Here is a 14776-nt window from a genome sequence, read left to right on the forward strand (position 1 = left end):
GTGTTTAAGAATTTGATCTAGATATAGATCTAAGCCTATAAGGCCTATGTAACTAATGTAAGGGTACCGGTAATTTTTGAGGGTGCTGGTTCATTTGTGGCAACGTGAACGCTCACGCTAACGTTAACGACGACCACTGACAATTAATTTGTAAAGATGTCCACGCGCATGCGTACTCTTATTCCGAAGACGCAAGTCATGAATATTCATGTTGGCTTCCACAACTGCGGTGGAAAAAATAATTTCGCGAGCCGGACTTGCTATTATACACTCCCGTACCTCTGCGACCAAGAGTATATGTCTAGACAGTCGGTGAGCGGTATTCTTGTATGTCTAGATTACTTAGTACATACTTATTTTGTTCATACAGCTAGTATTTTATCTCATGTTTCAGCGGCGTGGGAATTTGGATCAATATGGACGGGTTTAATGAAATGACACAAAATATGAAATACTTATTATTCGGAAGTAAAGGTCTCGTTAATTAAACACTATCAATTCAATTTTTGTCAACTTCTTTCCTAATCTATGCAGGCGCGGATCCAGGATTTCGTAGGGAGGGGGCCCAAATTTGACCTGATTTTGGCACCCATGTTTACTCTCGAAAAATGGCACCCCTCCCTCCCCGCCAGCAAGCAAACATAAGTGCCTTGAATGCATGTTGAATTATTTCACATGAGAAAAGTCAATTGTGACAACTTTTTTTAATGATGTGTTCATTAAGAAAGCTCAGTCGGAAGAGATGGGGTTTCGGATTCCGGTGACCCGGATTCGATTCCCACTTGTTGCGCCAGTGTCCTCTGGTAAGGAATTAATCCTCATTAACAGATCACTCGAATCTGGTCGGTCCTCTGGTTACTTGTTTACAAGCATTAATGCTTGCTTAGCAATTAGGTAAAAAAATCGTCACCATAAATATACGTAATATCACTTTTAAAAAAATAAATGCGAACGCGAAGCGCGGGCAATTTCCTTTTTGGGCATTTGGGGTTTTAATTTCTTTTAACTTCTCATCATAGTAGGCCCCACTAGAATTGAGTGAGCGGGAGCTGCAATTTATTTACTAGTCGCTTAAAAATATCCTTCAATAATATTTCTGACAATCTCTTGGAAAAAATCTCAAAGGCAATCTCCTCATCAGACCGAAATTAAAGAAAATCTCAGATTTATTGTCAAAATCACAATGAGGTATCTCACAAGGCCTAAATAAACAATGCGAACGCGGAGCGCGATCCGATTTAAAAAAATGATATTTCATGTATTTTATCCTGAAAGTTTAAGTAGTTGTTATGATGAGCATAATGCATACTAATTTAACAATTATGCGAGCGCGAAGCGCGAGCTGAAAATTGTTATAATGAAATGAAAAAAGGACATTTTCAATTGTCAGATATATATATATCTGACAATTGACAATGTCCCTTTTTCATATATAACTGTGGCTAACGATTTTGTAACTTGGTGTAGCGAAGCACTTCCCAATCAGTTTCGAAAATGTCGGCAAAAATTAAACTTCTCTTCGACAAGAAAAGTTATTTTTCTTTCTTATGTAGGTATTTAATTGGACTTGCGTACGTTTGTGGAAAATTTTACGAAGAGCTTTACGAACACTCCAACTTCCATTTCTTTTTCAATCCATCTTTCTTATATGTTATTGTCTTTTCTACAAAATCAATCATGGCATAGTCATTCTGAGGAAAATTCAGGTTCCTGAAATCCTAAAATTCAGATTTACTTTTTGGAAGTCAAATAATAGGTTAGCGTGGATGTGTATTCCTGTAAACCGGAAATGTTCAGGGGTGTTCTTGTTATTGCCAACGTACTGAGACGAACGTTTTAAGGGGTTTAATAGGGAAAATGTAAACTAATCAGAAAGTTCCGAGCGAACAAAGCGAATGGGCAAGCATAAAACTATTTAACATGTAAAACGAGTATAAAGAAATACGTTGACAAAATACAATGATTTCACAGAAAACAACAATCGGGTGAAATTCTTCACTTTGTATGAGTTTAGATGAATTATAGGAAGAATGTTCTTTTTATTTGAATGTTTTGAGGCCGTTCATTTACTATATCTTCATATAAATTTTTTTCATATGTGATAATTCATCATATAACTTTTGTGTAAGCGTAAGTGAGGGGGTACCATACCATACTTCTATAATTGTGCCACCAGTCTGGAAACTTTGAAAGATGTTTTCTCTTGTAATAAAATTCTGAACCAAGATTAAGGCTTGTATATTTTAGGTCTCTGACAATATGCAGGGAAAGAATCATTTTATTCAATATCAAACACAATTATTGACCATTGCATTTTTTGTAAATAAATAAATCTTACTGACTTGGCTAGTAATAGGCCTCCATTGGGCTTCAAATTGCTATCAGTGTTGCACGGGCATGTAATACATGTATATTTACATGTTTATAAAAAATGATATTGCGTAACAATAACATTAACTGTCTTGATTATATAATTTACCACATCCATAAGGTAAATCCCAATCCCAAATATAACACCAGCTGACATGGAAATTAAGTGTATACCATATTCGATCTGTTACTTCAGGAAACCGATATCCTATGCGTAGATAACGACTCTTTAATAATGTAAACCACAGCCCCGGATATAAGTTCAAGATCTCGATACTTATGTTTGTGTTAAAAACAAATGCTTACCTATCAAAAACGTCATATACAAAACTAGAGCTCTAGAGAGAAGGATATAACATAATCAATCTCCAGAGGGAATTCATGCGGTGTTGGAGTGGTATCATACACATATCGGTAATGCAACATGTACACTGGTAAGTTTTATCAACTGTTTCTAGTCAACTGATTAGAATTAATGAGTTAATTGGTATCATTATAGGATATTGTTGGTTAGTTATTCATGGCATCGTCATCCTCTGATACCATGGACTAAGTACACCACACAATTATCGAGACAATAACAAATGGAGACAGGGCTGCATTTTCCTTGAATAAAATGAAATTAATCGTGCCAAACATTATTTCCAAGTTCAATTGTTATCATTACAATTGGTACCGTTAATATAATCACTATTATTACTATTATCATCATTATCTTCATAATAATTACTATTTTTGTTACTATCATCATTATCACCATCAGTATTGGTATACTACTTAAAAAAAATAATACCCATGATAACCATTAGCGTCATTATCATCATTGCAATATATGACTATATTACCATTATTATTTATGTATTCATTATTATTTTCATTATTATTATCATTATCATTAAGATCAATATCATTTTGTATAATAATATGTAGGCAGCAATCTTCTTCATCATACAAACTATCACTTTTTCCTTATCATTTTATTTCCCAAAACTAATTTGATGAAAATAATATTTTCATTTTTAATGCTTCAAAATAGCAATGTGGATTCTTACCTAACATGATTTCAATATAACATAATTATTGGTCACACTCACAAAATTGACTAAAAATGATCGATTGTATGCCATCGTATGCCGAGGTGCAGTGGCCGAGTGGTGTAAGGCGCCTGACTATGCGTGGAAAGTCCAGGGTTCGATCCCCGGCTGCGACACCTATGCCCGTGAGCAAGGCATTTATTCGGCAATGCTCTTTTATCCTGTATTCAAATAAATGAATATGCTATACGCATTATTGGTAACTAGATGTGCACTTGTTAAAAAGAGGTAAATACCTTAGCTGTAGTCGGTCTGGTCAGTGTCGAATTTGCCGTTGAATCTTTTACATCCAAAGATCATTGGAAAAAAAGTGCAGTATACATTCGGTCATATCTAACGCTCTCTCGTAATGTTTCTCATAAAAAGGGGCATTTGAATATTTATCTTGTAAATATTCATTGGTGGCCTTATTAGAACGCTACAAAAAGTGATGTCGTGCAGTCCAGCCCGTGTTTAAGAAGGGGTCATATATATGCATTATAGGGAAATGAGGATACAGATTTATTCTTTGTCAAGATTCCGACCATCGTAAATTTTCATGTAAAATCTAGATTTTTTATTTTATTTTTTATCACCCATGCCATAACGATGTTAGGACACACGTTAGTTCAATGTGATCAGTGGCATTGATTGTTGGGGCATTCACAAAAGAAGGCCGAAACTGTAAGGCTTAAACTCTTACTTCCAATGTCATCCATGTTAATTTTATGCGTTTCTACAATGACTATAGAAGCACACATAAATACGATATAAATCATGTTTAACATGATTTAATGTATACCATTGTAATGAAACTGTATCTTTGTTACAACAATGCTCTTAATGAAAACGATTTGAATGTACGAACACTTGGATTTTAATAGTGCAAGAATATAGGATGGACAAAATATGACGCATTTCATTTAAAAATAAATAAATGAAAGTAATATAAGGAATATTGTAAGAATGCGATTCATTGTTAAAAGAGGAAATATTATGTTTGGAAAAACAAGTTCCCTTTTTTTAGATATGACAGCTATTTATTTTTATTCTAACATCAAATTAACAAATATTAGATTAATTTTTGTTGTTTTCTTAATCGTAATCGGCACCAAGAAGAGGAAGGGACACATAATAGTTTTAGTAAAGGGAATTGTCCTTTTATACAAAGAAATTATAACCACTAGGAAGCAAACATGTAATTGTTTGTAAACACATATTAATACATTCACCAAACGATGGAAGATTTGTCATGTAGATAAATAAATTCCTAATTACAAATAAGAATTTGTCACTTTCTGAACGTTTGGCCTTGGAACCAAAGTGAAGTGTATAGTATACTGTGAATATAAACATAATTGGAAAACCACTATTGTATTTCTACGTCATTATAAAAACAAGGAAGTGTTTTAACAAAAATAATATTTATGTAGAACATCCTCACACTATCCACTGTATACGTGTAATTGTTATTGCGATGCTTATTAGTGTCTATACGCTTACGGATACATTCCCCACATCATTCGATAATGAATGGAATAAATATAAAATACATCCTCTTTATCCTCCTTCTCCTCTTATTCATCTTCTTCATCGTCTACCCCCTCGTCCTCCCTCTCCTCCTACTTCATCATCATCATCATTATCATCATCATCATCATCTTCTTCTTCTTCTTCTTCATTCTCCTCCTCGCCTCCTACTCATTCTTATTCTACGTCCTCTTCTTCTTCTTCTTATTTCCCTCCTCCCTATTCTTCTTCTTCTTCTTTTCTTTTTCCCCTCCCCCTATTCTTCATTCCCCTCTTCCATCTTCTTTTTCTTTAATGTTTATATAAAGGCAGACACTAAGTGGTACAAAAACTGTTAAAAATTAAGAGTGAGCACTGAAGGAAAGTGTTTAATTTTTTTTTTTTGGGGGGGGGGGTCGAAAAGGATTTTCAAGTTTTAAAACAATATCTTTTATTTTACAATCGAATTTCAACTATATTTAAAGGGGGAATTCATCCTGAAGAAAAGTTGGTTTTAATGAAAGCAGAAACATTGGAAAAAAATATTGGTGAAAGTTTGATGAAAATCCATCAAATTGCAAGGGAACTATGAATTTGCATCATGCGAGCGGCTCCTCCATATTCACTTTGTTCAACGGATTCAAATGAACAAAGATATCTAATAGAAGGCGGTGTCAATTGATGTGTGTGATATATCCACAGCACGGAGAAAATCACTTTGGTTTTGTGAAAATAAGCATTTTTGTAATTTATACTATACAATAGAGGAACTCCTAGTTATTGACGTCAAAAAAAAATCAACAATTCATATATCCGTTATTCTTTGACGGACCATTGTACCTTAAACAATGATTCTTCTCTAATATTCTACTTTTATTGAAAATAACTTATCAGAAGGATGGACTCTCCCTTAGATTAAACCATCTAATAAAGTGGGTGCTAAATATCAATATTATGGACGGACGTTTTAACTAATTCATAATAAATGGAATAAAATGAGGAAATTGATTTAGCAACTTCTTTGGTGTAGACCTTCATTCTACTAACATACTATACCAAATGTCCGTCCGTGACAGACTAAATAGGCTCAGCGACAAAGGCCTTAATGTATAACTCAATCGATTGCATTTTGTTAAGTGAAATTCATGGATTTTGTGTTTGGTGAATTTTGTGAAAATCCGCAGTAAAAAATATGAGTTTTCTAAATTCCGGGGGGCGACTGCCCCCGCTGCGTACGGCCATTATCTTAACACAAAGAAAAAAAAAAGACTTATCTACCCCACTCACATGACCCATGAAACTTAAGGCACGTAGGATTATTTTTACAAGTTTTGTTTTCATTCATTATACACTTGCAGAAGAGAGCAAAACGGCATTAAATAAAGAAACCGGGCGATCATCGGGCACGAAAAGAGTGTTTTTTTTTCAGGACAACTTATCTGATATGAAGAACAGGCACCTATGAGAAGGCAAAGGGGCACTCGTTAACACATAAAACATGTCCTTCTCAGGTGAAAGGGGCACATGAAATGTTCGTGAGGGGCAATTTTTCTTTGGTAAAAGAGGCACTGTTTCGAGAAAGGGCACCTATAACATTGAAATTGAAATTGAAACTTTATTTACCACAATCTCCATAAAAAACATACAAATCAAGAAGTATAAATATTTCAATAAAATACATTATAACAAAAATTAGTATATTCAAGAATAGTGGAAGGATCACTGAAAAGTTACAAGGAACTTATAAGTTAGTGATCCTGAAAAAGGGCACTTGCTGACGACATAAAACGGGTCCTTCTCAGGTGAAAAGGGCACAGAACACGTCCGTGAGGGGCATTTTTGGAGAAAAAAATTGCACTTATACGAGAAAGGACACGTGGTAACACCTTAAATGTGTCATCTTCCGATGAAAGGGGCACAGTACACGTTCGTGCTTCAAAAAGTGTGTGTGTGTGTGGGGGGGGGGGGGTGGGCACTGTGCCCCCGCCCCCCAGGATCGCCACCTCTGGATTTTTCTATCATTCTGAAATTGATATAGTGGATATCTTTCTGAAATAGAAAATGCAATGAAATGAGAAGGTTTCAACAGCCACCTCTCCCACTTCGTCTTACGACCATTGCACGACAATAAATCATTTAATTTCAAATTTGTGGTTTCGTATCTAGAATCCTTCAAATACATTTATAAGTTTATGACATTAATCGTCACACAACTAAGGAACTTCATGAACACTTGAAAACGATAAAAGATTAGAATTAATTGCACACTTATAATCTTTAAGTTGTTTATTTCTTTATCCCACTTAATTGCGATCTTGATATTAGTTTTGATACACTTTCTCTTAATAATCTCATATTCCTTTCAACCCTACACTCTTGTATCATAATTGCTGTATTTCTTCATCCTGGTATCAAGAAGCCTAATAGAGTTATATGAAATAAGGAAAACGTGAAAAAACAACTTCGATATAAGTGTACGTCTTGATATGACCACGAAAAAGTGCGGGTCACAAAGAATTGCTTCGATTCGTTCGCAGGTTGCGATGCAAGTGTGTGCTAACACACGGCGATTATGCACAGCACTATTCAAATGCAAATCACCGGGCCAATTGTCCTTATTTTATCACAAATGTTTCCATTTCATTGATGATTTGATACAAAATATCTTACCTGTATTAAACTAGATTAAGTATGTCATATACATGTACCTCACTTTCACTTGTTTATCTTATATCTTTGCAGACTCAGTGATATTGGGTGCGGTCGGAGCAACTCTGGGTGTTATCTCACTCACATTTTGTATCATCCAAGCAATCATTATGGTCAGATTGAATAAACGGATTACGCAGCTAATCAAGTTCAATACAAGGTATTCGATTTTTCTATTGGCTAGAACATGTTTATAGGGTAATTGGCAAATAGTGCAGTAAAAGAGTACGGGATAAATTAACTATTAATCATTATGATGAGATAGAGCCATTTTTAATCGTATTGATAACTGAATATTATGCGAATGATAATTTATATTTGATGTGTTATTATTTATGCTTTGAAATGTGTCATCGTCAAATATCAATGAGACAAAACGAGGGTCACATCGTCCCTGATTGAAATGAAATCATTTTTTTTAATGGTCTTGTTTTTCTCCACCGATATTACAGTCCTGTTTATTGTTTCATCATCATCACCACCGCCACCACCATCATCATCATCCACTCCACATCCTTTGAGTACAATTATCCTTGAAAATGACAAACATCCACTCCGTGATTAAAGAAGGGGAAAAAAGAAACACGTATTCTTCGATGTCCAAACCAATTTTGGTTCCATGAAATGTGTAGCAACGTGTATACAGAAATTTCCTTGATATTTTTTTCACGCAGCAAGAAATCGCAATAACTTTGTGGTGCGAAAATTACAACGGGATATATGATCTTTGTTATAATCATATCGCAATAATTGTCTGAATTGTATTTCATTGCAGGTTGGACGATAAAAAGCTTCCGAAAATTACAGAGGATGGTGAAGGTAAGAGAATGTGAATATTTTCAGGATATTTTAGCATAATCTCTCTCTGTATATATGCAGCGATGGAAAATGCATACCTGAAACATGATCTCAAGTCAACTTACCTCAAGTGTCCCAGCATGAGATGATTCGACCAAAACAGATTAATGCGTGCTACGTACATGTTACACAGGCAGGCCTATATATCTTCTAATGCGAATGATTGCTAAACAATAAGAAATAAAAATAAATGATTCTACCTTTGGAGCTGCCCTTCGTATCACGTCACATTTCTTTATTGTCATTTAATATTTAGCATCAATTGTATTTCAATATTTTTGTCAGATTTAAATTTTATGGCAGCTTATAACATAGAAAGGGTATTCGCGGAAAAACGGGGACGGTTACGTTCGTAACACAGCCATGTTTTCAGTGACTGTTTGATGGCATAATACTAGTCTGCAGGTACAGACCCTGATTGAAACTTCGATCAACAATAAAAAAACAAGTGTGTCGCCATGTAAAGACTAACACATACAAAGCTTGCTGTTTCAATTCAGTTCAATTACATTCAATTTAATTCTGAGCGAGAAGGCCTTCGGTACAGATAACATGGCTTCTTGTGTATTCAGGGAGCAACGGTGTTATTTGAACTTTATATAAAAAAACCGAACACAGAAAAATCAATTACAGGCCTTTTAACAACATGTTCAATAAACTCAAGTGAACAATTGCCATTCTCTAATGACTCCAAGTCAACCATTTGGCAATAACTAAAACTCCGGGTCAAGTTAACACCAGAACGTCCATGATATCGAAGACTCATGTTATATATCCTATTCGAAGCCATGTTAAGTTTTTATTTGTACTTGAGGATATCAAATGCACACTATCCAACCCTCCAGTCCCTTAAGAAGGATAGCTCCAAAGGTAGAAGTTGCCTATTGTATTATTATTATTTATTTTTATTATCTTGGTAATCATTCACATTAGAGGATAGGCCTACCTACATGGCATATATGTAGCACGCATAAATCTGTTTGGATATAAATGTTTTTAAGTACGAATATATCACATCACCTTAAGTCATAATGCTTGAGGTTAGTATTATTTGAGGTCATGTTTAGGTGTTCAAGTTAAAGTTCAGGCGTGCATTTCCATACATAATATATTAATTAAAAATAAGTACAAATATGTCCAAAATGGGGAAGTTTATTGAAAAACATTGACGACCAAATAAGTTTGATATTGAACAAAACCTTACTGCACATACAGGCCTGTCCACATGTAATTTCCAGCTAAGTAGAATGGTTATACCAGTTGTATTAAAACAGAATCTAGGCAAACAGAGATAAAAACCACCTATTTCCGATTTCTAAATGCAATACTTTATCTATATTGGTGTACTACTTTTTTTTTATAGACGACCTGCGTGGAGTTGAAAATAATGAATCCGCTCCTCCAGATGATGACTATGATGACGTTGTTTCTCCTTATCCGGTTATGCAGCCTAAATCACCACATCAACCATTACAATATAACTCGTCCATAACTAATTGCTTAGAGAGTTACACTAGCGATTCGCCTACAGCTGAACGCGGATTAATCTCGCCCACAGTGGCTGAACTCAAGGACAGTCTGGCATTACCCCTTAAGAAAGTATTTGAAAAGAGTTGCACGTTGGATGGTCGAAACAGGATCGATGGTCCAGATCGACAATTTCAGAAATCCATTAGACCGCGAGCGCTTACGAGTAATGCGTTGGTAGAAGGGGAGAGGTCGTCACGAATACAGAGGACACCAACTGACAAGTTAGAAACAGACTCTACTGTAAGTACCCCTGGAGCAAACGGATCACCTTGCAATAATCCTATAGCATATGTTGTGACTGAAATTGTAGATGTCAATGACACCAAGAAGCGACCCAGTGTCCGTCTTCGAGAAAGTCGACCAATGAAAAAATTTTCAAATACTATTCAGAAGCAGCTCGATAAACCAGAGCCCTTTTATTTTGGGTTGGAACAGACATCAAGGTCTGAAGGAGAGAGTTTCCAGGAAAATCAACCCATTGCCCTGCATCCTGTGAAGAAACATGATGTCAACAAGAGATGGCGTCAAGTATTGCCGATCCTTACAAATAGGGATAAAATGTGTTACCCTTGCGACGTAACCGAAAATAATTGTGCCGTTTCGCCTGATAAGGATGGCCCATCTTTGAGAAATATGAGTGATAATAACAACAAGTACAAGGAAAAAATCGCCTTGAAGCCACCTCCAACCAAAAAGGGGAAACAGGTCCTGGAAAAGTCATCGAGCCTTGGGAACCAAAATGGTGGGACATGGTCTCCTAAAACTTTAGAACGGCATCGCATGCTACTTGGTAAACCTATCGATATTTCCCCTCAAAGGGGTCCCAACAGGCCTCAAACCGATCCGCTCCAGGAAGGTGTAACCACGCAATACGAGTTGGTAGAATTGCCTTCCATGCAGTCTGTTGGCTCAGTAACATGTGCAGAAGGTTCAACCGGTTACTCTAAAATTGTTCGGCAATACGATGGTAGGAGACGTGCTTCATCAACAGGATCGTCTGACTTGTTAGGAAGACAAAATGATAAATCATATAATAAACTAATGATAGGTATATAGTCTGACATAAACCTCGGAAATACGTACTTTGATGATTGCAGACATTAACCACGCTCAATTATTGGACTAAGCAAACTCTATTAAGAGTTATATATCGCAGAGATAATAAGGGGAGTGGTGGAACACTGAATTAGCTAAACTTGAAAAATACCGAAGTTTCAATTGCACTGATTTGAACTATACTCTGCTATATACCTAAAGAATGACTAAGAACAACATCCTTACGTTGATCATCATGACCGTCGTCACCTGAATATGATATGTTGAAGAGAACATGTACTTGTTGCTACAAAGTCAAGTATGAAATTATGGGCCATCGTATGACATTGGCATTTCGCCAGAATGCAGTTATCGTTGGTGATTATATCAATAATTTAATGATTTTAAGCCTAGTTGAAGGAGTAACAAAGCACATTTTAATTACAATTTGCGCGCAAAAACTAAATTTATTCCACAGAAATGTAAAAAAGTAAACATTCTCCGCTGTTCCTTGACCTTAGTTATACTCCTAATGAGTCCTAACAAATAAATCGGTTAATTTGTACAATCGATAGCACGTTTGGAATGTCATATGCCTTTATCATGTGCATCAAATCATTATAGCATTGATAATAATTGTCAATTGGTAGTAAAGTTTTTAATTTGTATCATTCCGAACTGATTATAGCGATGCAATCAAATGAAAGCAAATACCTGTATACCGTGTCGTAAACAAAAAAATATTTTTAAGTAACTTGAAGTATGTAACTCATGTCTAGTCCTATCTTCATGCAACCATTGAATACGAGCAGAAAAACTCAAGTCGGACTAAGATAACACTTTCACCCATCTGACCTACTATTTCTTTTCTTTTTTTTTTAATTCTAAGAGAGTATGTAAGCAATGACAATGTGCAATATATTGATGTGACTTTTCAACACTTTCTCATAAAATTACTGTCCTTACAAACTCATTTTGTCTCGGAACTTCTGTCTCATCATATTATTTAACTAAACATATAAATATATATGTTTATAAACAGATGTACATTGCGGAGAGAATACCCTTTTTTTTTGCCGAAGGTATGGTACTATAAGAGGTCACAGCACCTTGGTATGGGCCTCAACCCCACTCTTTTTCAAACATGTACAGAAACGTAAAAATGACCACCGGATTGTGCCTCAAGTTCGCATTGTCACGCCAGCCCCTCCCCACTCTCCGCCCCTACACGCTTTCAAAACCGTTCCATGGTGCCGAGGTGCGTTAACTCTTGTTTGAATATGTCACTAAATGAAATATTTTTTCATGCAATCAATCTTCACACTTATACCAGCACAATGTTACCATGGTTATATTCACTTCACTCTTGTTTACAACTGATGACAAATATATGAATTTTATGTTGAAATGTTAAACAGTACTTTCTCGCACGATAATTTATGTAAATAGCAGGAAATTGTATTCTAATATGGAGCTATCTTATCACTATTCGTGTTATTGCTTTGCACTCCTGGAATATTTTTTTTTCTCTATTATTGAATATGTAAATTTTCATCCTGTACTTAGCTTTGATTAAAACTATCAATTATAATATAAACTAAATCATTCCTGTAAGCACATTATATTTGCTTGTTAATAAGTGTAACATGTATATCAGTTGCAATATTAATGTATATTCCTCCGTCATGGTCAAAGTTAACCTGGGTGTATGATACTGATTTAAACGACACGCCAATTTCAAGACTAGAAGTGGATTTGAGTAAACTAAAACTAGAACTATCACTGAAGGTGATTAATACCCCCGCCGTATGCCGTTACCATGACAACAGTTTCCCAACACATGGAAAAAATATGTCTTGCCGAGTATTACCTCAAGACCAATGTGTGAGCTAAATATCATGAGAATTGGTTAAAAACAGATGAAGTAGTTAAAACTGCAAGATTTTTTTTTTCTATTTTTGAATACAATCATGATGAAGTAATTCAAACAGCAATATTTTCACCCAATATTCACCATACAATATCTTGTTACCATGGAAACATGATTTCTGACACACACATTATAAATGTCTTGCACATCTTTACCTCAAGACCAATGGGTGTGCCGAATTTTATGAGAATTGGTTAAAACTGAGGAAGTAGTTCGAACTGCAAGATTTTTACCTTATTTGAACCATATAGTATGCCGTTACCATGGCGACACAATTTCTGACACATAAGAAAAATGTGTCCTGAACATCTTTACCCCAACACCAATATGTGTGCCAAGTTTCATGCGAATTGGTTAAAAACTGTGGAAGTAGTTCGATGCGCAATATTTTAAACTTATTTTTGCCATAATATGCCATTACCATGGCAACACAATTTCCGACACATACGATGATGATTTTTACAAAGAGGCAAGTTGTAATTAAAGCTGAGCATGTATATAATTTATTCACTTTATCTTACACATCAAATCACCAGATTTGTCAGATAGCGTTAAAAACAAGCGCTATTTGGACTACAGGGCCAAGGCCAACACGTTACAAAAGACAAATTGTTATTATCAAAACAGTTATTAACCCGACTATTGTACCATCTCCTGTCATAGTTTTGCATCTGCTTACTATTGTATGAATAAATTTTAATTTATTGAGGTGATTTTCATTCGATAATGAATGATGAGTAGAAACACAATATGTTTTAGCTATAGCAATGTAGGTTTCAGATTGGCACCTCATCGTTGAGAGACGGACCCGTAGTAGAAAGGATTGATTGAGAAAAAAAAATGATAAAAATAGGGGCTCCAATGGGAAGAACAAAGAAGAGAGACAACAAGAAACGGAGCGAGTGAAATACTTTGCACAATAAAACAATCAATATGATTTAATATTCTTATGAATGCACATTAAGATGTGACACCAGAATTTGAAGAAAAAAAAAACCCACACCATTTAATGCTACATTAAATCAGTGATCTGACGATCGTATGGACGAGGATCACATTCTGGGAATGACCGGGGTCAACATTGCATCTGTGTGGTTCAAATTAATAATTACTTATTTTGCATAATTTCAGTAGGCCAATACAAAAATGTTTGGAAATCATGATATGAATAATGAAAACATCTCGCAATGTATATTTACATTGGAGGCATACAATTTAACTGCAGTATAACGAGTTTAATGTCAACAATCACTCTACAACGTAAAAAATACAGTTTCTGTGACACCAAACCATTCCTTTGAAAACACTTCTTCGAATTCATCCAACAATAAGTACTTCTGAATTCGCTGAAATTGCAATTATCTACAAGCAAGCTTTTTATTATGTAAAACACCATAATATATAGCACTTATATACAAAGTATAGGAATACAATCAGCATTGTGAAATTTTTAACAAATTATATTACATTTTTAAATAAAAATAAACCATTTGTATTTATAAATAAAATACGGTATACATGCATAACCAAACAACTATTCTGAATCAATTTTTGCCTCTCATTATCAGAGGAAGTATCTAAGCAGAATGCACATATAAAGGGGGGGGGGTCACAAAAAAATCGGGATACACGATTAATTATGTTACGTTTCTCTATAACGTATCATGTAATCATGCAACTCGGCAATATCCAACCAACAAGAGAAACTTCGTTCAAATTGGAATGTCAATAAATCAATGTCCAATGGTTTTCCGTTTTGCTC

General features: G+C 35.1%; 1 protein-coding gene across 1 annotated transcript; it reads left to right on the plus strand.

Annotated features, from left to right (window-relative positions):
• Positions 1–2687: 2687 nt before the first annotated feature.
• Positions 2688–14776, plus strand: LOC129256259 (uncharacterized). The gene is made up of 4 exons (XM_054894508.2): positions 2688–2804; positions 7695–7821; positions 8437–8480; positions 9883–14776. Exons 1-4 carry the CDS (start codon positions 2795–2797, stop codon positions 11103–11105), a joined length of 1404 nt encoding a protein of 467 aa, XP_054750483.2. The 5' UTR covers positions 2688–2794; the 3' UTR covers positions 11106–14776.

The sequence above is a fragment of the Lytechinus pictus genome, chromosome 3 (assembly GCF_037042905.1).
Source record: "Lytechinus pictus isolate F3 Inbred chromosome 3, Lp3.0, whole genome shotgun sequence".
NCBI lineage: Eukaryota > Metazoa > Echinodermata > Echinoidea > Temnopleuroida > Toxopneustidae > Lytechinus > Lytechinus pictus.

Excerpts from the sequence above, each read along its gene's own strand:
- LOC129256259 (XM_054894508.2), top strand. Across the intron at positions 7,822-8,436 it reads CTAATCAAGTTCAATACAAG|GTTGGACGATAAAAAGCTTC; the intron begins GTATTCGATTTT and ends ATTTCATTGCAG. Across the intron at positions 8,481-9,882 it reads AATTACAGAGGATGGTGAAG|ACGACCTGCGTGGAGTTGAA; the intron begins GTAAGAGAATGT and ends TTTTTTTTATAG.